The following is a 27,360-nucleotide window of genomic DNA, read 5'->3' on the forward strand; positions in this document are numbered from 1 at the left end:
GCATTGCTCAGGTTTCCGTTTCTGGAATTGGCGGTTTTAATCTTATTCTTTCAGCACTGTCTAAATGTCTCCACAGGGTAGGATTATCTACTTGCATTATTGCTTTGCTACCTTTTAAAGTCATATAGCTGTAAAAGAAAAAAAATCACTCTCCTCTGCTTATTTTCCAAGAATAATTTTCCAATTTCCGTGTCAAAGAAGATTTAAGACACAAGAAAAATCTTTATAACTTCATTGGCAATATAAATAATAACATTTTAGAATTGCCACCTCTAATGCATAAATCATTGTATATTCTCGGTTGCAAAGCTCCAAGTTGCTTAACAGAAGTTGTTGCTCGAAGTTAGAGGCCATTTTCTTCCCTCAATCCTTAAAGGGGTTATCCAGTGGTACAAAAACAGTACCAGTACTACAGTACTACAGTAACAGTGCAAGGGAAAGAGACAGCCGATCTGCACCACTATCCAATGTTCCAGTCTGAATGGGTCCACGGACGTCAGTATGCAGGATACACCACGGTATGTATGGCTGGGTGCCGGGGGTGCAAGACAGTAGGGAAGAGATATGTGATGTATAAGGTAGATGAAGACAGCACTCACCCGGTATGAGACAGCTCACTTTATTCCATGGATTGCGGGTAGCAGGGAGGGAGAGGTAAGGACGCGCACTGGGACGGCCGTTTCGGGGACACGCCCCCTTTGTCGACCAGGTGATGGCGTCATGTGATGGGAGGTGTGCTATATACACAGGTAACGTGCACGTGATCAATCAGAAAACATATGTGTGCTTTTGAACTCTGCTCTGGGTGCCTGGAAAAGCTGGGTGTAGTCCTGGGAGAAGTTAGAAACATACACTCACCGGCCACTTTATTAGGTACACCATGCTAGTAACGGGTTGGACCCCCTTTTGCCTTCAGAACTGCCTCAATTCTTCGTGGCAAAGATTCAACAAGGTGCTGGAAGCATTCCTCAGAGATTTTGGTCCATATTGACATGATGGCATCACACAGTTGCAGCAGATTTGTCGGCTGCACATCCATGATGCAAATCTCCCGTTCCACCACATCCCAAAGCTGCTCTATTGGATTGAGATCTGGTGACTGTGGAGGCCATTTGAGTACAGTGAACTCATTGTCATGTTCAAGAAACCAGTCTGAGATGATTCTAGCTTTATGACATGGCGCATTATCCTGCTGAAAGTAGCCATCAGATGTTGGGTACATTGTGGTCATAAAGGGATGGACATGGTCAGCAACAATACTCAGGTAGGCTGTGGCGTTGCAACGATGCTCAATTGGTACCAAGGGGCCCAAAGAGTGCCAAGAAAATATTCCCCACACCATGACACCACCACCACCAGCTTGAACCGTTGATACAAGGCAGGATGGATCCATGCTTTCATGTTGTTGATGCCAAATTCTGACCCTACCATCCGAATGTCGCAGCAGAAATCGAGACTCATCAGACCAGGCAACGTTTTTCCAATCTTCTACTGTCCAATTTCGATGAGCTTGTGCAAATTGTAGCCTCAGTTTCCTGTTCTTAGCTGAAAGGAGTGGCACCCGGTGTGGTCTTCTGCTGCTGTAGCCCATCTACCTCAAAGTTCGACGTACTGTGCGTTCAGAGATGCTCTTCTGCCTACCTTGGTTGTAACGGTTGGCTATTTGAGTCACTGTTGCCTTTCTAGCAGCTTGAACCAGTCTGCCCATTCTCCTCTGACCTCTGGCATCAACAAGGCATTTCTGCCCACAGAACTGCCGCTCACTGGATGTTTTTTTTTTTTCGGACCATTCTCTGTAAACCCTAGAGATGGTTGTGCGTGAAAATCCCAGTAGATCAGCAGTTTCTGAAATACTCAGACCAGCCCTTCTGGCACCAACAACCATGCCACGTTCAAAGGCACTCAAATCACCTTTCTTCCCCATACTGATGCTCTGTTTGAACTGCAGGAGATTGTCTTGACCATGTCTACATGCCTAAATGCACTGAGTTGCCTCCATGTGATTGGCCGATTAGAATTTAAGTGGTAACGTGCAGTTGGACAGGTGTACCTAATAAAGTGGCCGGTGAGTGTAGAAACATAGAAGATTGTAGGCAGAAAAAGACCACTGCGTCAATCTAGTCTGCCCTTTTAGTATTTTCTTTCTTATTATCTTAGGATAGATATATGTCTATCCCAGTCGTGTTATTGTGGATTTACCAACCACCTCTGCTGGAAGTTTGGTCCAGGTATCTACTACTCTTTCAGTAAAATAATATTTTCTCACATTGCTTCTGATCTTTCCCCCAACTAATCTCTCACTGTGCAGAAAGGAAAAATAGGTCAGCACTTCCAATAAAAGTCTGTTCTTTATTTCTTTACTCCATTAAAATAGAACAAAAAGGCAGATACAAAAATAGAAAATACACATCTGACGCGTTTCTGGTTATACGCCCTTAATCATTCTATGAGGTGAGGCGGAAGGAAAGACAATAATTGAAATTTGTGGGGTTAGGAAGGTGTTAACTGATATGCAGTAGTACAATTAGCCGAAAGCAATGTAAGGACTGGTTATAAGATGATATGAAGATAGCCAGCTGTAACATCCTAACAATTGTTTTTACTTCTGAAAATGACAAATTGGCTTTATTCATTGAAATAGAAAGAATAAGCTATGTGTATGAATATGGCAGTGTGCTGTTAGGATAACTTACTGATAAGCTTCCAGACTAAATTGCTTGGTATCTAAGCAATCACAATAACATGAACATATTGAGATGCACTAAAATATCATGTACAGATTTTTAGAGCCTTTAAAACCATTTATAGCTATAATGACAGCAAGAAGACCAGTGGTCTATGAAGCCTGTATTACACAAAGAGAGAGTGATCAGCTGAAAAATGATCAAACACTCACTAGTTGGCCGATTGCTCACTTTAAGGGTATATATGCACATTGAGTAAATGTTGCAGATAACTCCGCTTGGATTCCTTTGCTCATTCCCTTCCCATGCTCCCACTTGAAGTTCTGTCCGTCCCATAGGCTCCATTGTATGCTCGGGCAGATTCCGTCGTCTGCTCAACAAATTGACATGTCAATTCTTTGAGCAGACAGCAGAATCCACCTGACCATAGAATGGAGTCTATGGGACAGGCGGAGAGCCAAGCGACAGCATGCAGGGACGAGCGGAGGAATTCACGCAGAGTTATCCGCAACATTTACTCAATGTGCATGTAGCCCAAGTTGAATTATAGTTGACTGTAAGACTCCCATAACGAAATGTACTTAAGAGCTCCCTTACCAATGATTTCTTTTAGAGATTAGCAAATTTACAGTAATAAAACAAAGCGCTTTGTTATCTCAGCAATCCGCTCATCAGCCTGCTGCCTTTTAATTCACTGCCGTTCTGAGTCATTCCTCCCCGAGTGCTGGGAAAAGCTGGATCCAGTCCTTGGAAACTGGGAGAAGTTTCCCAGAACTAGATCCAGCTTTTCCCAATACCTGGGAAGGAGCAGCACTGAGCAGCAATGAGTTAAAAGGCAGCAGGCTGATGAGCGGATTGAAGAGATAACTGAGCACTCTGCTTGTTTTTCTTTTGTTTCTTTCATTCAGCTTTAAAGGACCAATAATTTTTTTTCCTTAAAGTGTCACTGTCGTTATAACTTTCAAAATCTAAATTAACAGCAGATATATAAAGTAAGTTTGCAATTTATATTTATTCTATATTTTTAGTTATCATGGAAAAAAAGAAACTTCCTTTATTTTTTTTTTCAAAGAGTCTAAACATTTATGAATGTTCTGCCAGAGGCGTACACCTGCCGTATTCCTTTGCTCACCCAATAGGTGGGTTGGGGGGCTCAGCAAGGCAGGGACGAGGATTTTGAAAGTTGTAACAACAGAGACACTTTCATAGTTCCCTACTTTAATATGTATGTGGTGGGTGAATTTTTTTCTTTTTTTACAAAATGTTAATTTGCATAAGCTTTTTAGAATTTTGTGGACAGTTCATTTAAATGCATTGAAAACAGCAAGAGTTCTAGATCTCAATCCCACTACATAGATGTGGGTATGGATAAAGAAGATTAAAGTCTAAAACCGAGAACTTGACACTGCTATCTTTATCTGTACATTTTAATAAAGTATTATCTGAGCTAATAGTCTTAAAACAACGTATAATGATAGCTCTAGCTAATAATTCATTCGTAATGAAGTAACCAAAAAAGAAAATAGATATTATTGTTAAATTGTCACAGTGGTTTCACAACAACTTTCCCCCATTCGTAATTTGTAAAGAAATATGGCAGCGGGGATGGTTGTTAGTGCTTATGTGCTGGAGAGAGAAAAAGCAAAAGCCAGGGCTGAATACGTGTCTTCCTCCTCCAGAAGATCCACACTGTCCCTGAAAAGTAAACCAAGGCATCTCTCTATTCACTGGCCACGCATAAAGTTCTTGGCTGGCCCTTGTGCTGCTTCCTGAATGTAATCCTCCCTACACTTCTTTTAGCTTCAGTAGCAGCAGATCACTGTAGCCACTTCCTCATTGTGATGCGGCTATTTCTCCAATATCTGCTAACTCATTTACCACCTTGCAAATCCAGTGAATCAGTAGTTCAATATAGCTCAATACACCATCTATAGTAGTGTACTGTAAGTTGTCCCTTAGAACAGTGCCAGTCTGTTTAGGCCCAGCCAGGGGCGTAACTACCACTATAGCAGTCATAGCAGCTGCTATGGGGCCCACCGCATCAGGGGGCCCCATTTTCCACTCTTGCAATACACTGGGCCCGCTGAGCTGTCACCATTTGCAGCACCAGGTGACCAAGCAGGTTGCGCAGGATCGGCAAATGCCCCTTTAACTGAAAGCACTCCTGATGCAGTTATGATCACTTGACAGCTTATTGGTTAGTCGGGAAGGGGGCCCAATCAAAGGTTGGCTATGGGGCCCAGCCATTTCTAGTTACGCCCCTGTAATCCTATATACTGTAGCTATGCAGGTTTTAAAAACTCTTTTCAAGTATACTTTCAATTAAACTTAAATAGTCACTGTCGTATTTTTTTTTTTTTGCAGAAATCAATAGTCCAGGCGATTTTAAGAAACTTTGTAATTGGGTTTATTAGCCAAATCTGCCATTATCTGCATGTAAAAAGCCTTTTCCCAGGTCCCCCCCTCCTTCCTCTTTTTCATCCACTCTGAAAAATCTGAAAATTGTGACTTGTTGCAGGAGACGTACTCTGTCTGTTCTAGGGAGAGGGGAGGGGGGAGGAGGAAGGAGGGAGTTAGCCGTCAGCAGAAAGCAGATAACAGAGGATTACAGGCACGGAGCTGGGTGACAGCTGTAATCTGAGCTCAGACAGGTCACTGGTGACTGTCACAGGAGATATCCCGTGAGGGATTTGTAGATTAACTCTTTGTTGTCCTGTTTTGGTCTTTTCTTTAGCTCTCTCCATAGGAGAACAATGAAGACAGGGGGGAGAGCTTCAAACTGCTTTTTCATGATAAAAATGCATTTTTCGGATAATAAACCCAATTACAAAGTTTCTTAAAATCGCCTGGACTATTGATTTCTGCAAAAAAAAAATTCACGACAGTGACACTTTAACTATCACTGCCTTTTAAGTTGTCTCACAAAGGTGTTCTATTCTCTTCTCTGGTCTCTCTATTCTTTGCTCTATGCCCATGCTCCCTTGCATGTCACTTTCTGTATTGGCTTATAGAGGGCCAGCGCGAACATCTTTCATTCTTCCCTCACCTATCCTAGCTTGGCAATAGCTATTTAATTGCTTTACACCCAATATCCTTTGCTTGTTACATGTAGTTTGCTCTGTCAAATGCAAAGGTGTGTTACCCTGATCCTGCTTTCCTCTGTATTCTGACGGTATCCTATACTTGTTTCTTAGACTCTGATTGTGTCTAATGCCCCTATTCCACGAGTCGTTTGGAGGAGCAAACGAGCGCTATTAGCGCTTGTTTGCTCCTCGTTCCCCGCTCGCTGCCGCCGCTATTCAACGTGGCTGCAGCGAGCGGGTGAGTGCGGGAGGGGGCGGTGGGGAGCTGCGGGGGGGCTGCCCGGGGGATCGCTGATCGTCCGGGCAGCCCATAGGATATAGCAGCGTCTGCTGCCGATGCTCCTATTCAACGGAGCGACGGCAGCAGATCGCTGCTATATCAGTCGCTTGTTTTTCAACATGTTGAAAAACAAGCGACTGCAACGATCAGCTGACATGAACTATGTCGGCTGATCGTTGCACTCTATTCCACGGGACGAATATCGTTCGTAGCGGCCGATATCGGCCGAATAGGGCCTTAACCCTTCCATTACCATACTGACTGCTTTTGCCTACCTGGATTGCTAACCTGAACCTATGTTCAGGGCCGGGACAAGCGTTCTGGTGCTAAAGAAGGCAAGCCGCAACCCCCCCCCCCCCAAAAAAAAAAAAAAAAAAGAAGAAGAAGAAGAAGAAGAAGAAGAATTTACATACATGCACTCATACACGCACCCTCACTCACTCATACATGCACCCTCACTCAAACATACATACATGCATCCTCACTCACACACATAAACCCTCACTCATACATCGATACACCCTCACTCACACATACATACACCCTCACTTATTCATACATACACACATACACCCTCACACATACATACATACATACACACTTACTCACACATACATACATACATGCACCCCCCACTTACTCATACCTTCATACATGCACCCTCACTTACACATGCATACATGCACCCTCACTCACACATACATACATACATACACACACACACACACACACAGATACATGCACCCTCACTCACTCACACATACACATGCTCAGTTATACACTAACCTCCTTGTTACTGGTCTCCTCACTGGCAAACATCCTGGCTGTGCAGGGTCAGGGCTTCAGTTAAGCACAGCCGTAGTCAGGAAGTAGAGGCAGCTCTGCAGGGGGCCTTCCTGTTGATCACGCTGTGCAGGCTTGTGCTGCGTGTCCTCTCCTCCCCCATCTCCAGACCCAACAGCCAAGGCAACCTCAAGGACAGCAACAGACAGTGAAGGATACACACCACACAGTGTAAGTGATGTTGTGCATCCTCTACTGTTTGCTTTTCTACCACAAACCCTGCTTCCAGGTTCAGTCCTGTGAAGGCCCCTCTGTGGTGGATAGAATAGCGCCCTCTGTAATTTACCACCAGATGGCGCACTAGGCCATCGCCCACCTCTTCCTACCCTTTGTCCCGGCCCTGCCTATGCTGTCTGCTTCAATAATCTGCCTGTGTTTGACTACATCACTGCCTAATCCCTGGGTACCTTCTTGCTTCTCCAGTGTGCTATCTGACTTGCTGGCTATGCCTACCTGCCTTACCCCCTAGTGCCACGTCACAGTATCATCTTGTCCAGTAAGCCAGCCCCTATCTATATGGGCACCATGCTTGCAGAACACCCTGGTACCCTCTATAAGCAGAAGTCAAGCTCGCAGGTACAGCTCAAGGCTAAACTGCTTTTCTAGTTTAGTGGGTCCTTACATGTTGCTTGTTACAATAGCTATATGAGGACAATATCTTGTACTGTTTTAGTAGAGCCATTAAAAATACAAAAATCTTGACTTTTTTTGCTCAGAATGTTCAAAGCTTAGGAAGAAAACAGTGTTATACACATAATTTACGTGCATTAGTGGATCGATCAGTGATTTACTTCCCTTGAAATTATGATGATTGAGGTAAAATCAGCACCTATGAGAAGGTTGCAGATCAGTGTGAAAAAAAAGTAATAAATCAAGATTATAAGCAGAAAGGTTGTAGATTTAATTGATTTTTCTACCTCCCAGTAGTGGAGACACTCCAGTTATGCTTTGAGTCACTCCCTAGCATTGCTCAGGTTTCCGTTTCTGGAATTGGCGGTTTTAATCTTATTCTTTCAGCACTGTCTAAATGTCTCCACAGGGTAGGATTATCTACTTGCATTATTGCTTTGCTACCTTTTAAAGTCATATAGCTGTAAAAGAAAAAAAATCACTCTCCTCTGCTTATTTTCCAAGAATAATTTTCCAATTTCCGTGTCAAAGAAGATTTAAGACACAAGAAAAATCTTTATAACTTCATTGGCAATATAAATAATAACATTTTAGAATTGCCACCTCTAATGCATAAATCATTGTATATTCTCGGTTGCAAAGCTCCAAGTTGCTTAACAGAAGTTGTTGCTCGAAGTTAGAGGCCATTTTCTTCCCTCAATCCTTAAAGGGGTTATCCAGTGGTACAAAAACAGTACCAGTACTACAGTACTACAGTAACAGTGCAAGGGAAAGAGACAGCCGATCTGCACCACTATCCAATGTTCCAGTCTGAATGGGTCCACGGACGTCAGTATGCAGGATACACCACGGTATGTATGGCTGGGTGCCGGGGGTGCAAGACAGTAGGGAAGAGATATGTGATGTATAAGGTAGATGAAGACAGCACTCACCCGGTATGAGACAGCTCACTTTATTCCATGGATTGCGGGTAGCAGGGAGGGAGAGGTAAGGACGCGCACTGGGACGGCCGTTTCGGGGACACGCCCCCTTTGTCGACCAGGTGATGGCGTCATGTGATGGGAGGTGTGCTATATACACAGGTAACGTGCACGTGATCAATCAGAAAACATATGTGTTAACAGGTAAATCATATCTTACACAAATACACTAAGATCATTCCGCTCATTGAGGCCAAGCGGGCCCGTGGCGTTGAGTCGGGAGATCCAGATAGACTCTTTTCTCAAGAGTATCTGGTGCTTGTCTGCTCCCTCTGGTACCGAATTAACTCTTTCCAGTCCGAGGAACTTCAAGTCCCTTGTATCGCCTTTATGGACAGTTCGTACATGTTCTATAAGGCGCGGGACGCCTTTTCCCGTCCTTACAGAATAGGCATGCTCCTTAAACCTTACCCATAAAGGTCTTTTAGTTTTCCCCACATAGAACGCCCCACATGTGCAGACTAGCGCATAAACTACAAATGAGGATTTACATGTAATAAAATCCCTAATCATACACTCATGTCCTCCTAGGGAAATATAGGATACATTCAGCAATTGGGTGCAATACTTGCACTGACCACATTTTCTTAAAGTCCTCAGCGACATTACATGGACCAAGGATTGCGCCCTGGCCTCGATTGACGTGGAGAGCCTCTACACTCGCATCCCACATGATGCGGGTGTAGAGGCTGTCAGGTGGTTCGTCACTCAGGGCAATAACCCTACAGCTATGGTTAACTTTATTGGCGAAGCTTTACATTTCATCCTCACCAACAACGTGTTCCGCTACGAGGACAGGTGGTATCGGCAGGAGATCGGCACGGCCATGGGCACGCCGGTCTCCTGTACGTATGCCAACCTGTTCCTCGCTAAGCTGGAACACGATGTTGTTTTTTCCACCAACAACCCTTACATTAAGTTTATTAGGTCTTACCATCGTTTTGTCGACGATATTTTTATTGTTTGGCAGGGCACAGAGGCACAATTTTCCGATTTTATCCAGTTCCTTAATGCGCACAACCACGTTAATATGTTTTTCACATCTAAGTTCGGTGGCCATTCTCTGGAGTTCCTGGATGTTCAAGTAAATATCCACGACAATGAGATTCATACTTCGGTATATAGAAAACCTACCTCTTGCAACTCTCTTCTCCATTTCGGCAGCTCACACCCTGCGCATGTTAAGAAAGCAATTCCATATGGCCAGATGCTGCGCCTGCGCAGGGTAAATTCTACTGATGATTCATTCAATAAACAGGCTGCCGAAATGGAGAGGAGATTTGCTGAAAGAGGGTACCCTGACACTCTAGTTAAAGAAGCACGTCACAGGGCCAGTATACAGAACAGGGACAATCTTCTGTCATCCTCCACTAAACACAAACCCCTTGATAGAAGGTTTAATTTTATTTTCCAGAACTCCCCCAATAATTTAGCCATACAAGAGGCCATCAAAAAACATTGGCATTTGCTGGAATCAGATCCTGACCTCAGGGAAATTGCAGAAAGGAAACCATGTGTCTCTTATAGAAAAAACAAAACTATAGCCGATCATCTAAATACCCCAGGCTCACAGGTTAAGAACACCGACTGGCTGTCTCGGACACTGCCCCAGGGAAATAAAAAATGTGGTCAGTGCAAGTATTGCACCCAATTGCTGAATGTATCCTATATTTCCCTAGGAGGACATGAGTGTATGATTAGGGATTTTATTACATGTAAATCCTCATTTGTAGTTTATGCGCTAGTCTGCACATGTGGAGCGTTCTATGTGGGGAAAACTAAAAGACCTTTATGGGTAAGGTTTAAGGAGCATGCCTATTCTGTAAGGACGGGAAAAGGCGTCCCGCGCCTTATAGAACATGTACGAACTGTCCATAAAGGCGATACAAGGGACTTGAAGTTCCTCGGACTGGAAAGAGTTAATTCGGTACCAGAGGGAGCAGACAAGCACCAGATACTCTTGAGAAAAGAGTCTATCTGGATCTCCCGACTCAACGCCACGGGCCCGCTTGGCCTCAATGAGCGGAATGATCTTAGTGTATTTGTGTAAGATATGATTTACCTGTTAACACATATGTTTTCTGATTGATCACGTGCACGTTACCTGTGTATATAGCACACCTCCCATCACATGACGCCATCACCTGGTCGACAAAGGGGGCGTGTCCCCGAAACGGCCGTCCCAGTGCGCGTCCTTACCTCTCCCTCCCTGCTACCCGCGATCCATGGAATAAAGTGAGCTGTCTCATACCGGGTGAGTGCTGTCTTCATCTACCTTATACTACAGTAACAGTACTACAGTACCAGTAACAGTACTACAGTAATTGAATAGTGGAGCCCGATTACAGTGAGACAAATTGGTTATGCTGCGAGTTGTAGTCCCTCCATAGACTACTTGCACTTTATACTTTACATACTTAAATTATATGTGATTGAGTGTACTCAGATTAATGACTGTACCTCTGTGTGTATACATCCCCACCTTGTGATCAATTTTAATATATTTTATTGATTGTATTTTTTGGTTGTTAATAAAGTTATTTTGATTTGTGATACTAAGAATTTTTGCCTCTTTTTGGTAGGAAGTAACTCTAACCTACTGATAGCCCTCTACAGCGTCGGGGACCGTCAAGAGGAAGGTATGTGTCTTACCTTCCTCCACGGCACCAGTCCCACACTGTTAAAGGGGTTATCCAGCGCTACAAAAACATGGCCACTTTCCCCCTACTGTTGTCTCCAGTTTGGGTGGGGTTTTGAAACTCAGTTCCATTGAAGTAGATGGAGCTGAATTGCAAACTGCACCTGAACTGGAGACAACAGTAGGGGGAAAAGTAGCCATGTTTTTGTAGCGCTGGATAACCCCTTTAATGGGGTAAAATCCGCTCCAAAACACTGTTAGGAGCACTGCTGCATCATTCAGACTGCCCCTTCAATTAGTCTAACCTGCTGACCCACTAACAGGTGGGTATTTTACACAATTTGCTTTGTATTTCTGGTTGGCAAAATGTTTGAATTTGAATAAATGTGCATGGTCTGTTGAGATGCATTATCACTACTGCACTAAAGTCAACGGAAGCCTGTTCTCAGAGCCAAACCTTATGGAAGCGTATAATGAAATTTACTATGTGTCTCTCTAACTTAACAGCTATTTAAGTGTCAGCAGTTTGAAATGTGAATTAAAGCTGACACGTTTACCTTCAGGTATCAAGAAGTGTTCAAATGACTAGGTAGTTGGTTGAACAGTCCTTTAGATTTCGAGGCATTCCTCACGTTAATGTCTGTGCACAAGGATATCACTCAAATATAAATTTTCAAAAGCACCCAACATTTGCACTACATTGATTTTTTTATTTTTTTTTGAGCTTACAGTACATACCTCCACTTATGCAATCTATTACTGTTAGGCTATGTTCACACAACGTATATTTTCGTAAAACCACGGCTGTTGTACAACGGCCGTGATTATTGTGGATATATACGTTACATAGCCGTCTATGGGATCCCGGCCGAAGCATACACACATAGTAAACACTCCGGCCAGGATCCCTTGCTGGCCGCAAAGAACTGACAGTGCACACTACTGAGCGAGCAGCTGCGGCCGCACGCTAAATAGTGTGCAGTAGAGAGTTCTGATGAAGGCACGCAGGGATGCGCCCGCATCAGAACTCTGCGGCAGGAAAGATCATCTGGCCGGTACTGCTGTACCGGCCGGGATGATCATTTCAGGGACCCGGCCAGGTCACGGTACAGCTGGTCTCTTACCTAAGTTTTATGTATCGTTAACACTCGTTTCAATCAGTTTTCACAACTGAATACTGCATACATTTCCGATTATTAGCAAGGTCACCAAGTCTATGAGTACTATGTAATTTTATGTTAATGACAGTGTGGCATTGCCGTAATTTATACTACTAATTGGAACAGCTAGGTACTCTAAATGGTTGATTACAACCTGGCATAAGAATCGCTAGGCACACAGAAGGAAGAAACATAGGAAAGTATGGGAACGATAAGCAGATATGGTATAAGTATCTTAATTTGAAGTCGTATTTGCATGTCTGTGCTTCATTTCTCCTGCTTTAGTAGAGAAGAGAAAAAAAAATCCAACACAAATAGTGAAGTTGCATTTTATTAAAAATCCACCTACTATATAATCAATCAGCAAACCGGTGAGAAGTATTGTCATTTTTTTCATTCCACATTTCCCTGCATACCTCAACATGTTTGTAATAAAAAACTTCATCCACAAAGATAATAATATAAGAGATAAGCAAATACGTTCGTTCAAGCTCATTATTTGCTTGAGCATCACAGCACTCAAAAGTACTTTATACTAAAATGAATACTGCATGGTGCTCAAATACCATTTATAGTCTCCTCCCTGCAAGTTTGCCGGCTTTAAATCAGCCAATAAACTAGCAGGGAATGGGGCTGGGAGATCCTGCTGTGCAACAGCTATGTTGGCTCCTGGCATAGCAGTAATTGGCTGGCTGATCGGGATTGGTCAGGTGACTTGGGTGTATATACCCCCTAGGTCTCCAGATGCTGAACTCAGTTGCTTGCTGTTAGTTGCCAGGGAGAGCTGCTGGAGCGAGGAAAGAGGTGTATAGGTATAAAGTGGTTAGTCAGGCAGGCGATAAGCTTCACCACACCTCCTTTAAAAGGACTGTTGGGTAAGTCTGGGGTTAGACATTTTTTTCAAAAGTGTTGGGAAGGAGGTGGCTGAACATAACATGCACCTACCTTTCCTGCTCCAACGCGGGGTCTGCTGTCACCAGCTCCAGTTCCCAGTCCCCCGGCCGCTTTTTCATTTGAGTAGGGACCCGGATTGTGAGATGTCAGCACTGCTCAGCCAGTAATCGGCCGAGGTGGGACCCCGCTATGGCCAATGGCTGAGTGGGACTATTGGCATAGTTGAGGGACCTGGGAGCACATATCCCTGCATGCTTCCTCTACTGTGCCAGTTTTATTTCTGTGGTGTTTCCATCACTTTCTGAGGTTTTCAGGTTCACCAGATAACTTCCCCTCTGCCAAATAAGGCCACTGAAAAAATGCTTGAGTCTCCTATTAACTTTAACCCCTTCAGGACCAGACTGATTTTTGTTTTTGCGCTTTTGTTTTTTCCTCCTCGTGTTTAAAAGGCCATAGCGCTCTCATTTTTTCACCTACAGACCCACATGAGCCCTTATTTTTTGCGCCACTACTTGTACGCTGCAAAACCAGAAAAAATTTAATGTGTGATGAAATTGAAAAAAAACATACACATTTTTTAAAATTTGGGGAGTATTTGTATTTATGCCTTTTTCCCTACGGTAAAATTGACTTGTTATGCATGTTCCTCAAGAAGTTACGATTACAATGATATGTAACTTGTGTAACTTTTATTTTATTTGATGGCTTTTAAAAAATTAAAACCTTTTTAAAAAAATTAATGTTCCTTTAAAATCGCTCCATTCCCAGGCTTATAATGCTTTTATCCTTTGGTCTATGGGTCTGTGTGAGTTGTCATCTTTTGCGCCATAATCTGTACTTTCTATCGGTACCTTGATTGCGCATATGTGATTTTGATTGCTTTTTATTACAATTTTTCTGGACTTAATGCGACCAACAATGCACAATTTTGCACTATGGAATTTTTTGGCGCTTACGCCATTTACCGTGAGAGATCAGAAATAAATAAAATAATAGTTTGGGCAATTATCTGATACACATGGGTCCCTGAACCGATGTTTATTTATCTATTTTGATTTATAAAATGGAGAAAGGGGGGTGATTCAAACTTTTATTAGGGAAGGGGATTTTTTATTAATAAACAAAACTTTTTTTTTTTTTTTTTTTTACACACTTAGGGTGGGTTCACACTACGGATAAACTCCGCAGAATTCTGTCGGCTGTCCGAGCGCCTTTCCGCCGGCTCCATAGACACCATTCTATGGGCCGGCATATCCGCCAAAAGTGACATGTCACTTCTTTCGGCAGATAGCGCAATACACCGGTCCATAGAATGGTGTCTATGGAGCCGGCGGAAAGGCGCGCGGACATACTGCGGAATTCCGCGGACATTATCCGCGAGAATTCCTCAGTATGAACCCACCCTTACTGAGGGACTTCCAGTATTACTATTCTGATCTTTCATTGAGATCTATGTGATCTATATACTGCATAGATCAGTGAGATAAGCATTCTATTGCTTTGGGCGGCTGCAGCCAAAAGCAATAGAGTGCCGAGATGGGATCAGCGCCATTAAGGCACAGATCCCGGCCGGTAATAGATGTGGGGATCGCTCCTCCGCGACCACGTCGTGGGGGGATCCCCCCTACTAGACACCAGGGAAGTGGCAAAGGAGCATTTTAAATGCAGCTCTCAGGTTGGCAGCTGCATTTAAAAGGCTAATTAGCGGGCACAGCGATCGAACCATGCCCGCTAATTGCCACGGTCCCAGGCTGCAAATAGCACCCAGGATTGTGGCTGTTCAGAGCGGGTTTGCTGCGCGACCCCTCTTTGAATGCCCCCACCAGCATGAGGACGTACAGTTAGGGCCCTATTCCACCGGACGATTATCGTTCGCATAATCGTTAACGATTAAGGATCTCAAACGACCGGTATGGCGAAAGACCTGAAAACGTTCCCTTATTTCCATGGAACGATAATCGTTACTTATGGTTGTATTTGCGATCGTTTTTTCTTCGCTATTTCTTCACTATTGCGTTTGTATCTATTGCGAACGACCGAACATCTTATTCAATGCGAACGATTTGTGAACGTTTTGCGAACGAGCAACGATAAAAATGGGTCCTGATCTTATAAAGCGATCAAAGATTTCTTGTTCGGTTGTTAATCGTTAACTGCATTTCAACCGAACGATTATCGTTTAGATTTGAACGATTTAACGATAATCTGAACGATAATCGCCCGGTGGAATAGGGCCCTTACGCTCTCATGCGGGAAGGGGATAATGGGATTCATTACTCGAATCAAGCAATCCAAAATTAGAAAAAACTCTTCTTTAGTAATGCGCATTCAAGCATTTCACTTTACACCATGTTTGATAAATCTCCCCCAGAATGTCTATTAAGGGTCTGTTCACACAAACTCATAGCTGAAATCTTGCTACGAGTTTTGCAGCAAGATCAGCTACGAGTCAAGGTCCTGGCAGGTCCCAGTACTACATACTCTCAGCGGTCTTTCAGACCGCTGCGTGTATGTAATGCAGCCGCCTCCTTAACCCCTTCTGCTCCAGCTCCGCTGTCTGTATATACATTACCTCTCTCCTGCATGGGTCCCAGCGTCCTGCCCCCCCTGCCCAGCCAATCAGTGGCTGCGGCTGAGCAACACACTGATTGGCTGGGCGGGAGAGCAGGACGCCGGAATTCCATGCAGCAAGGAGAGGTAATGCACATACAGACAGCGGAGCTGTCTTTTAGACCGCTGCGAGTATGTAGTACTGGGACCTGCCAGGACCTTGACTTGTTGCTGATCTCACTGCAAAACTTGCAGCGAGATTTCAGCTGCGAGTCTGTACGTGTGAACAGACCCCAAGGCTGGGTTCACACTACGTATATTTCAGTCAGTATTGTGGTCCTCATATTGCAACCAAAACCAGGAGTGGATTAAAAACACAGAAAGGATCTGTTCACACAATGATGAAATTGGATTGGAGTGGATGGCCACCATATAACAGTAAATAACTGCCATTATTTCAATACCACAGCCGTTGTTTTAAAATAACAGCAAATATTTGCCATTAAATGGCCGCCATACACTCAACTTCAACATTGTGTGAACAGATCCTTTCTGTGTTTTTAATCCACTCCTGGTTTTGGTTGCAATACTGACTGAAACATACTGACTGAAATATACGTAGTGTGAACCCAGCCTAAGGGTGCATTCACACGTACTGGATCTGCAGCAGATTTGCATCAGATTTGATGGCGCAGATTTGAATCTGCAGCAGATCTGCAACAGATCCGCAGCAGATTTGATGGCCCAGAATTGATTTGCTTTGAATCTGCAGCTTCAAATCTGCTGCAGATCCTGTACTTGTGAACGCACCCTTAATCTGCACTACACAGCGACATCACAGATGGTGCTTCACCCTCAAAAAAGGACATACCTTGCTTAATCATTATTTAAAAATGTATATTGTTAAACAGAATGTATATGTTATATGAAGGGGATGAGATTACTGTGCATTACAACTTTTCTTTACACATCTGGTATAAAGCTAACATGCCTTCCCAAATAAGAACATCATACAAACAGTCAAACATGGTGGAGGTAGTGTAATGGTGTGCAGCTGATTTTCTTATGCAGGACCTGGGTGGCTTGTCATGAACTCTGCTTTCTAGCAGAGAATCCCAAAGGAGAATGTCCTCAGGTCAGTTTGAGACCCAAAGGTCATGTGCAGTTGGATTATTCAGCAGGACAATGATCAGAAGTACACAATTCCCCCTCTGGATCAAAAAACGAAATTAATGTATGAGATGCTGTGGCAAAACCCCTACAGTGAAGTAATTATTTGATCCCTTGCTGATTTTGTAAGTTTGCCCACTGACAAATACAGGAAGAGTCTATAATTTAAAGGATAGGGTAATGTTAACAGTGACAGATACAATATGAAAGATAAAATCCGGAAAATCAAATTGTATAAATTATACTAATTTATTTGCATTTTGCAGAGAGAAATAAGTCTTTGATCTCTCTGGCAAACAAGACTTAAAGGCAAAACCCTTGTTGGCAAGCATGGCAGTCAGAGGTTTTTTGTAGTTCACTCCTCTTTGCAGACAATCTCTAAATCATTAAGATTTTGAGGTTGCTGCTTGGCAACTCAGAGCTTCAGCTCCCTCTATAAGTTTTCTTTCTATGGCATTGAGGTCTTGAGACTAGGCCACTCCACGACTTTAATGTGCTTCTCTTTGAACCACTTTGTTGTTGCCTTGGCTGTATGTTTTGGATCATTGTTGTGCTGGAAGCCCCAGCCATGAGCAATTTTTACTGTCCTGGCGGACTCTACCCTCAAAATTTTAGACAGTTTATGTCTTTTTCAGAGGGGAAAATGACAAAAGCAGCAAGGGATCAAATAATTATTTCCTTCATTGTATATGGCAATTAATGCTAGAATTAAAAAATAAAGTAAAAAAGAGCAACCATAATTTCTCAACAGAGATGTAAAAGACTCATTGCAAATTATCACACAATTTAACTGCAGTTGTTATTGCTGAGGCCAGCAAAGCATAACCAATATTCAGGTGTCCACACTTAGGTTCTGCTGAAACTCCCACTGATGAGGAAAATTGATGGTGGGGAGACATGCCCAGTAGCACACTTCACTAACCTGCGGTCAATAAGGTCGAGCAGCCCGATACACATATAATACAGCCACATGGACAAATATTGCTGGGCTCTGAACTTATTATTCTGATTTGTAGTGGCTGAAACACCCCATGCCCCCTGACCGATAAAAACTATTTACATGTCCCTGTCCCTATAGCAGTAACCATTGAAGGACTCCCATTTTCCTGTGAAACCGATTTTACACCACATTACATGATATTGCAACAAAGCTGGGCTGGATTAAAGGAGAAGTCCAAGGAAAATTTTTATTTAAGTATTGTATTGCCCCCCCCCCCCCCCCCCCCCCCCCAAAAAAAAAAAAGTTATAAAAATCCCCAATATACACCTCTTATGGGAAATGCACATAAAGTGCTTTTTTTCCCTGCGCTTACTACTGCATCAAGGATCCACTCCCTGGATAAAATGGTGATGTCACGACTCCCAGAGCTGTGCGGGCTGTGGCTGCTGGAGAGGATGATGGCAGGGGGACACTTGAGGGACACAGGGCACTGGAGGAACACTGAGCATTGATCTGCCATCATCCTCTCCAGCAGCCACAGCCTGCACAGCTCTGGGAGTCGGGTCGTGACATCACCATTTTATCCAGGAAGTGAAGCCTTGATTTTCCATCATGGTTGACCCCAATGACCACAGACATCAACTGTCACTGGTTGTTGCCATACACCTTAAATTGATGGCCACAGCAGGTTCAGCCATCTAAAGTCTAAGGTGTATAGGGACCTTTTGGATGTAAACAGCAGTCTAGGGAAGACCAGATACTGGCAGTTGCTGGCAGTGGAGGTTGACAGATTACTGGGAGGGGCTGGTGAAGATCCACTGGTCGTGGTGTACATTGGCAGTTAGAGTTAGGTGGGGAGTGCTTAAAATTCAGGTACTTAGGCAGTAGGACTAAAGCAAGGACCGTCAAGGTAATATTTTCTGAAATATTAACGTTTACCACGTGGCACACCAGAGAGGCAGCATGATATTAGGGATGTAAGTTAATGGATCAAGTGCCGGTATGGGGGGGGGGGGGGGGGGGGGGGGGGTTGGGATCATGGAGAAAAGGGCTGCCCTTTTTGTCAGTCACAGATAATATGGTAGGGATGAGGTGAATTTAAAAAGGCATCAATGTTAAATATAGGAACACAGGGGAAGATTTATCAAAGGGTGTAAAGTATGCACTGTTGTAAACTGCCCACAGTAACCAATCACAGCTCAGCTTTCAGCTCTGGTAAAATGAAAGCTGAGCTGTGATTGGCTGCTGTTGGCAGTTTACATCAGTGTATATTTTACACCATTTGATAAATCTGGGCAATAGTTTTGCCTCTTTAGAAATGAGTGGTCAGACCACACATTGAATATTGTGTACAGTTTTAGTCATCTGTTTATGAAGACATGGCTGAACTGGAGAAAGTAACTGGAGTTTATTAAGTTTAACAAAAAGGGGTGATCTGATCACAATGTACAAATATATGAATGAACAGTACATAGATCGTTCTAGTGATCTTTTTATACCAAGGTCTATAACAGGCGGGCATCGTCTACATTTAATGAAAAGAAGGCTACACCTTCAATACAGGCTGGGATTCTTTATTTTAAGAAGAGTGAGACTATAGAACTCTCTGCAAAATTATATTGTGATGCCTTAATTATTAAATAACTTTATGGGAGCCTGGATGCTTTTCTTGAAAAATATAACATTACATAACTTATGGGTACTTGATAACTGGTGATAAGATGTTGATCCAAGGAATTATTCTGATTGAAATATTTGAAACATATTTGGATTTTTGCCTCCCTCTAGACTAGAGCAACACGGTAGTGTTATAGGTCAAACTTGACGGTCATTTTTTTAACCTTATCAACCATATAACTATATAAGGAAAGATCCCAAAGATATAAGTGGATCCAGCAGGAAGCATAAGTATATGGACCATATTACACTCTTTATAAACTCTCGTAGATTGGCGTTTATTTACAGAGCCTATTTCATGGCTTGGTAATTGTGTAGGGAGGACTACACAACTGACTGTAGAACTGTGTGTCCTTTTGTTGCAATAAGCTGTCGGTCCTACATCTTCTATTACACAGAGATTAAGCAGCCAATGGCTGATGATTTCTTGATGGGTCGCGACAACCCGATGAGCTGATGAAAGAACATTTTCAAGCATTAAAAAACAACAATTAGAAGGTTTTGAATAAATCTTTAACAAATAGAAAGGTGCATTTTGTGTTTAACCATGTTGTCTTTCTCTTAGGTTGAAATAACTCAAATTTACTTAAATGTGCCAAATTATAAAAAATGTAAGATACTAGGTAAGAGGTAAATACTTTTTTACAGCAATGTATATAAACAGAATCCACTAATCAAGTGGTTTGGGAAAGGCCTTACAGAAATTACTGATTACTGAATCAGTAATGTCTGAATCATTCCCATCTAACATGTAAAGTGACAGGAACCACCATCACCATGAAGATTATTACATGCTGTTAGAAAATTATCCAAAGAGAATGCTAAAAATAGTACTTGAAATTGGCATTGTAAACGTAATGATAAACAGAGATTATTAATGCTGACTTTCTCATCAAGTAAGCTTTATAATAAACTAATTATATCACCGATCTTATAATCAAATGCAAAGAATTATGTTAACAAATGAATAATAATAAAAAAAAGCTTTTCCTTCTTTTGCTTGGTTCTAGTTTTTGGGATCAGGCAATGCATAGGGGTCTTTGAGAAGGGGAAAAGGGTGAAAAATGAAAGACAAATGTAGGCTATGCAATCCTGCAGACATAAATGTACATATACTGGAATAAATGTGCTCAGTATGCAACAGGCAGCCATACACAGAGTTTATAGTGGTATTCCACCCAAAAGCTAAACAATGAAATGCTCCCTAACCTAGCAGGTCTTACCAAGCCCCCCTGAGTATTTTTAGCGATCTCCCGTCTTTCTAGCTGCCAGCGTTGCTGAGTTAAAAGCTTTTCTAAAAGCCAGTTTATATCAAAAAGGTGGTGCAGAAACTACATTTCCTGTCATGCATTGCACCTCAGAGCCAACTGCTAAGTATCCGCCTCATCTTGTAGTATCTGCCTGTTGCTGACTAAATCTGCTTCTGCTTGATACTTTAAAGAAAATCTATTTATCTACATAGATTAGAAAGAGAGAAAGATGAAACAACTGTGGTTCCTTTCCTCTATACTGCTCAGAAGGCTGTCACTGTTCTGTTGTTTCCCCACCCCTTGGCCAGGCACTCACTGATTGGTGTCAAGTCATGGAGGGCGGGATTACATTTGAGTTGTTACAGCTTACCTGGCAACAGAGGAGACAGAGATAACATACATCAATTTATCTCTACAAGAAATCAGTGTATTGCTCATAGAAGTCCCCCCGGGGGAGGGGGGGGGGGGCTACAAAATGCTGCATAATTGGAAGTAAAGTACCATTAAAAAGTACAGATTATGGCGTAAAAATCCCTCACACAGCCCCATAGACCAAAAAATAAAAGCATTATAAGAAGCAATTTTAACCTATTTTTTAAGTTTAAAAGCAGTAAAATTGAATGAAACTTATATAAATTGCCTATCATTGTAATCATACTGACTTGAGGAAAATAGATAACATGTCAGCTTTACCACAGGGTGAACAGAGTTTTAAATTTCACCATGCAAATATTTTTTCTTTGTTTCACAGCATAATTTATGGAAAAAGTAAGTGTGTCATTGCTAAGTACAATTGGTGCCCCAAAATTAACACCCATATGGGTCTGTAGGTGAAGAAAAGCAAGTGCTATGGCTATGTTCCATACAGTTATGTATAATTACCAAAGCCTATACATAGAGAATGTTATACCATTTAAATACAAATACAGATTTATTTCTCTAAGGGTTGGTAATCTCATAGGCCAGGCAATGTTCCCTGGGGGAAAAGAAGCCATGCAAATTAGCTCTATTAGAAAGACAACAGGCTCTATAGTGCCATCTGTTGGACAAAGGAGATAATTTGCATCAGAAATTCAAGATAGAAATCTGACACTATACCTCCTCCTGGCATATGCTGGGGATCAGGGTCGGTCTTAAGTTGATTGGTGTACCATGCGGAACCTCCTATTAATGTCTTCAATTTACCATATAGTCTAAGACTTATCGTTCATTCTGAAACCAAAGCTATGTACGGTAGTTATTCCCATAGCAACCAATCACAGCTCAGATTTAGTATTTTAATTAACTCTTGCAAAATAAAAGATGAGCAATAATCAGTTGTTGTGGGCAAAACAAAACAGTTTCCATTTAAGTCATTGACAAATCTGTAAATACTCCATACAGAAAGTTGCATAAATGGTATTATCCAGTCTATTCCCTTTCCAGTGGCACCCTATGGTTGTGCCTATGTTTTTTCCCTGCATATTCCTTTAAATGAAATTTAAATATTTACTTAGTTTTATTTTATCATTTTTTCTCATTTAACTCCCATGCTGCAGTAGGTGTTTTATGACTATGTATAGGTAATTGCTATTGCCATCAGATAATTACCCAAGTCTCCACATACAAAGTGGTAAAGGGCATAAATGGGTCAATCTCAAAATAATACTGAACATGGCATTTCCTGTACATGCAGTGACGCTATGGAACTCGACGCCAGAGGATGTTGTCATGGTGAATTCATTAAAAGGTCACAGGGGCTTTGATGTTTTTCCCAAGTGTAACTATATAACAAGTTGCACTATGGATGCTGGAAATGGTTTTGTTTGTTCCAGGAATTTATTCTGGTTGCTATATTTGGAAGATTGTTTTCCATAAAAAGAGAAAAAATAGTTTTTTACCTTCTTCTTCATCAATATTGAAGGAAAATAGGCTAAGCATGACGGAGTTAAGTCCAGCTTCACAAAATCTGTTACTGTGTTAAACTGGTTACAGTGTTAGGAAATATGAATATTTTATATTGCCATATTTGCAATATTTTATGACTAGTGTTGAGCGGACTTACCGAACTGTTTTGGGTTGACAACATTCCGAACCCATGCCCGACATTTGACTCCCGGCAGCTGGAGAAGTTGGATGCCTCCCTAGGGAGTTGTGTAAAACATGGATAAAGCCACAGGTTTGGGTTCTGAGAACATTGCTGACCCTGAACAATTTGGCAAGTCCAAAGTTTGGCTACTCGGTCTGTGCCGGGCAGTCGAGGAACCGCTGAGTTTTTGTATGTGTTTTTTCAACTGTCGTTCTGAATTGTGTCGGAATTTGCCAGCGGCACCCGCCTTGCCTATCAGACTTCTAGCAGTGGAGGGGTTACTGCACTGCTTGATTTGTTCAGCTGAGCTTGGTGCTGGGATCAGGGCTGTTCCAATCAGCTGCTGGACCCAGTTGCTGGATCCTGGTTAAATAGCAGCGGACTCCTCAGTTCCCTGCTGACTATATGAGTTCTCTCGCCTGCTCAGCTTCCTATTCCTTCTCTGTTCTCCCTGTTCCTGACCTTTATTGATAACCTCGACTTTGCTTATTGCTGCCAGCCCTGACCTTTTGCACCGTACCACAACTATTCACCCGCTTATTGTTTTTGTACTGCGCCACCGGACGGTTGCTGACCTGGTTTGTCTGACACCTCTTATTGTGTTTGTCTGTTAGTGTTTTGTGTCACACATATTAAGTGTAGGAAACGTCTTCATGGTTGTCCGTGACCATTTTGGGCCATTGAAGCAGGGACAGTGGGCGGGACTAGTCAGGGCTCACTGTTTTTGTTTGTGTTTGCTATTTGGCTTTTCATGAATGAATGAATACTCAGGAGAGCCCAGCTAATGAAGTTATAATAAACATATTGCCAAAAAAAATTGTACAAAGAAACATGAATAGTATATTTTTAATCAATAAGTTAAATCCAAAGTGAACAAAAATAAATTTAAACCAAATAGATATTAGGTATGACTGCCCCTTTGCCTTCAAAGCAGCATCATTTCTTCTAGATATAGGTGTTTTGTAAGATTATAGTCAGGTGTACAATTAACCAGTTATACCAGTCGCAGTGTAAAACTCAGAACATGTGGTTAACAGGTAAATAAAGTAAAAATCCAATACCCTTCTCTGATGATCAATTTAGCTTTCATGTCCCCCTCTGATGGAGAGAAAAACACTTTCATTACCCATCAGGGTCGTTCCTGTATTTGATTCCCTAACATGACGCAACAAAACCGATATATTTGCAATTCCATTTCTAATATCCTGTAAATGTTTCCATTTGCAGGAAATATATATGAAAAATACTGGAATAGTTCCATTTATGTTGAAGAATTAATTCAACAATAAGCTTCTAATCAAATGAGCTCTAATTTTATGTTAATAGTACTGCCAGAGAATCCACCACAGTCCTCAATTAGAATTACACCCACTGACAGGTATTTACAAGAGGCTTTAAGTTGACCTGGTCTCGTGCTGGGTAAGAGGGAAATTCTGTCAATCTGGAAAGAAATGAAAAGCCTAACCGTTAATGAAAGACGCAAAGTGGGAGATCAGAACCCTTAGTTGAGCATCATGGCTGTTGAGGATTTATTTCCTATTATCTTTCCTTTAATGCTCAATCTTTTTAATAAAACTGAATGTCATGTTTAAGCACATCTCTAGAATGTAGCATCATCATAAAACCTATGACGTGTATAATTTCTTACTCGATTACCAAGCTCACAGTGCTAGCTGATAAGATAGATAGCTAGTCATAAAATCTCCTGCCATTTCAAAGTACAGTATACATCCGTTATATTGCTACTATGGCCAAAAAATATGCAATCTCACTAGATTAACCCTTTGAGGACCAGGCCCAAAATGACCCAGTGGACCGCGCAAATTTTGATCTTAGTGTTTCCATTTTTCCCTCCTCCCCTTCTAAGAGCTCCAGCACTTTCAGTTTTTTATCTACAAGGCCATGTAAGGGCTTATTTGTTTCAGGAATAGTTGTACTTTGTAATGGCGTCATTCATTTTACCATAACATGTATGATGGAATTCCAAATATATTATTTATGAAGATATAAATTGGTGAAATCGCAAAAAAGAATACAATATGGTAATGTTTGGGGGGTTCCTGTGTCTACGTAATGCACTATATGGTAAAAGCGACATGATAAAATTATTCTATAGGTCAGCCCGAACACAACCATATGCAGGTTACACAGATTCTCTAATGTTATATATTTTTTTTAAATGAAATCTTTTTTTTTGGCAATTAATTATAAATAAAATGGGACTATTGTGACGCTTATAACGTTTTTTACCTACGGGGCTGTATGGGGTGTCATTTTTTTCCGCCATGATTTCTAGTTTTTATTAATACCATATTTGTGAAGATCGGACATTTTGATGATTTTTTTATGAATTTTTATATATAAAGTAACAAAATCGGTAATTCGCGCACTTTTTCCCCTCTTTTCATGTACGCCGTTTACCGTTCGCAATGAAGCTTGTTATATTTTAATAGATCGGGCAATTACGCACGCTACGGTATATTATATGTTTATTTGTTTATTTATTTTTATATGTTTTATTTATATAATGGGAAAGGGGGGTGATTTCAACTTTTATTGGGGGAGGGGTTTTGGGGTAGTGTAATAGTGTTTTTAACTTTTTTTTTTTTTTACACATTTGAAGTCCCTTTGGGGGACTTTTACATCCAGTACTTTGATTTCTAAACTGATGAATGCTATGCCATAGGCATAGCATTGATTAGTGTTATCGGCGATCTGCTCATTGAGCCTGCCTGTGCAGGCTCAGTGTAGCAGATCGCCGATCGGACCGCACGGAGGCAGGCAAGAAACCTCCGGCAGTCCGTTTTACAGTTCGGGACCCCCGCAGTCACACTGCGGGGGTCCCGATCGGTAAGTGACAGGGGACTCCCCCTGTCACTTACACTTAAACGCTGCGGTCGTTTAAGGAGTTAATGAAACGGTCGTTTAAGGAGTTAATGACACGCGGCAGCGCGATCGCTGCAGCGTGTCATTACCGGTGAGGTCCCGGCTGCTGATTGCAGCCGGCCCCCACCTGCTATGAAGCGCGCTCCGCTCCGGAGCACGCTTCATAGCGGTAGAAACACCCAGGGCATACAGTTACGCCCTAGGTCGTCTGGGGACAGACTTCCATGGCGTAACTATAAGCCCTGGGTCGTCTAAGGGTTAAGCAGTTTCAAAAACATAGAAATTTATCATGTTTCAAAGAGGATTTCAATGGCCTTCGATCATGGCTTATTTGAACCTGTTTAATCCCTTAAAGGGATTATTAAACTCTAAGATGCTGTTATGTTATCAAAGCCCATATTGTTTTTAACCTATTAGCCATTTTTGCTAAATCTGTAAATTAGGCATTTTGGTGCACTGGGGACGGGACTAGAGGGTGTGCCAGGGAAATCACTGCAGAGCACTGGATAAATATTCATGAGGATAGACGGGCCGCCAGGGCAGATTGATGCACACACCAAACCGCGTAATTTATATATCAATTAAAGTGAAGATTTAGCAAAAACGGCACTGAAGATGAAGGTAAGGAAACAACCTTCATTTTCTGCCTTCCGTGAACTATGGAAACATAACATTTTTGCCTATCTTACTTTTATTCCATAAACCGAGCCAGAAGGTTTTTTGTTTTTGCAGGAACATTCTACTTTGTAATGACACTTTAAATTTTTTCATAAAATATAGAATGAAACAAAAAATTGTTTGTAAGGTGTAGAGATGAGAGAATCGGGTTCGAGTCAATCCGAACCCGAACGATCGGCATTTGATTAGCGGTGGCTGCTGAAGTTGGATAAAGCCCTTAGGCTATGTGGAAAACATGGATATAGTCATTGGCTGTATCCATGTTTTCCAGACAACCTTAGAGCTTTGTCCAAGTTCAGCAGCCCCGCTAATCAAATGCCGATCATTCGGGTTCGGATCGACATGAACCCGAACCCGGTTCGCTCATCTCTATTAAGGTGGTATTAAATAAAAACGCTAATTTGTTAATTTGGGGAGCTTTTGTTTCTATGCTGTTTACCTTAAGTGATATGTTATGTCATAAAACTGAAATGTTATGTGATAAAACTGAAATGTTAGCTGTATTCTTCTTATCAGTATAATAACAAACATAGCCAGTTTTTATAGTTTGTTATATTTTACTGGTTAATTTTTTTTTTTTTTTTACACTTTACCAAGTTTTTTTTATAATTTCATTGTGATCTGTAGTTTTTATCATTACCAATCTTACAAAAAACAGACTTTTGACAGTTTATTTTTTTTAATTTTCTGGGGTGCAATGTGACCAAATCAAAGCAATTCAGACATTAGGTAATTTTTATGTAGTTAATTGTGTGGAATCAATGTTATATTTGAAGGTGTATGCCAATGTGAGCCTGTTACCACTTACCCATAGGGTATGACATTGGTAGTGAACTTTTGACACTCCAGCTGTTGCAAAACTACAATTCTTCTCATACTTGGGCAGCAAATGTCATATTTGGATGACCAGGCATAATGGGAACTGTAGTTTTGCAACAGCTAAAGTGCC

General features: G+C 41.8%; 1 protein-coding gene across 2 annotated transcripts in view; it reads right to left on the minus strand.

The window, feature by feature from the left end:
* LRRC20 (leucine rich repeat containing 20) overlaps positions 1-27,360 on the minus strand; it is a 394,968-nt gene that overhangs the window by 125,670 nt on the left and 241,938 nt on the right. Inside the window, exon 5 of one of the 2 annotated variants that reach the window (XM_069980550.1) lies at positions 19,513-19,982. The exons of the other annotated variant lie outside the window; for it this stretch is intronic. Within the exon in view, the coding sequence (XP_069836651.1) occupies positions 19,681-19,982 (302 nt within the window). The 3' untranslated portion in view covers positions 19,513-19,680. Of the gene's footprint in view, positions 1-19,512; positions 19,983-27,360 lie in introns of those variants that run through there. 2 annotated transcript variants of the gene reach the window in all.

Source organism: Dendropsophus ebraccatus, chromosome 8, assembly GCF_027789765.1.
Source record: "Dendropsophus ebraccatus isolate aDenEbr1 chromosome 8, aDenEbr1.pat, whole genome shotgun sequence".
Classification (NCBI taxonomy): Eukaryota; Metazoa; Chordata; class Amphibia; order Anura; family Hylidae; genus Dendropsophus; species Dendropsophus ebraccatus.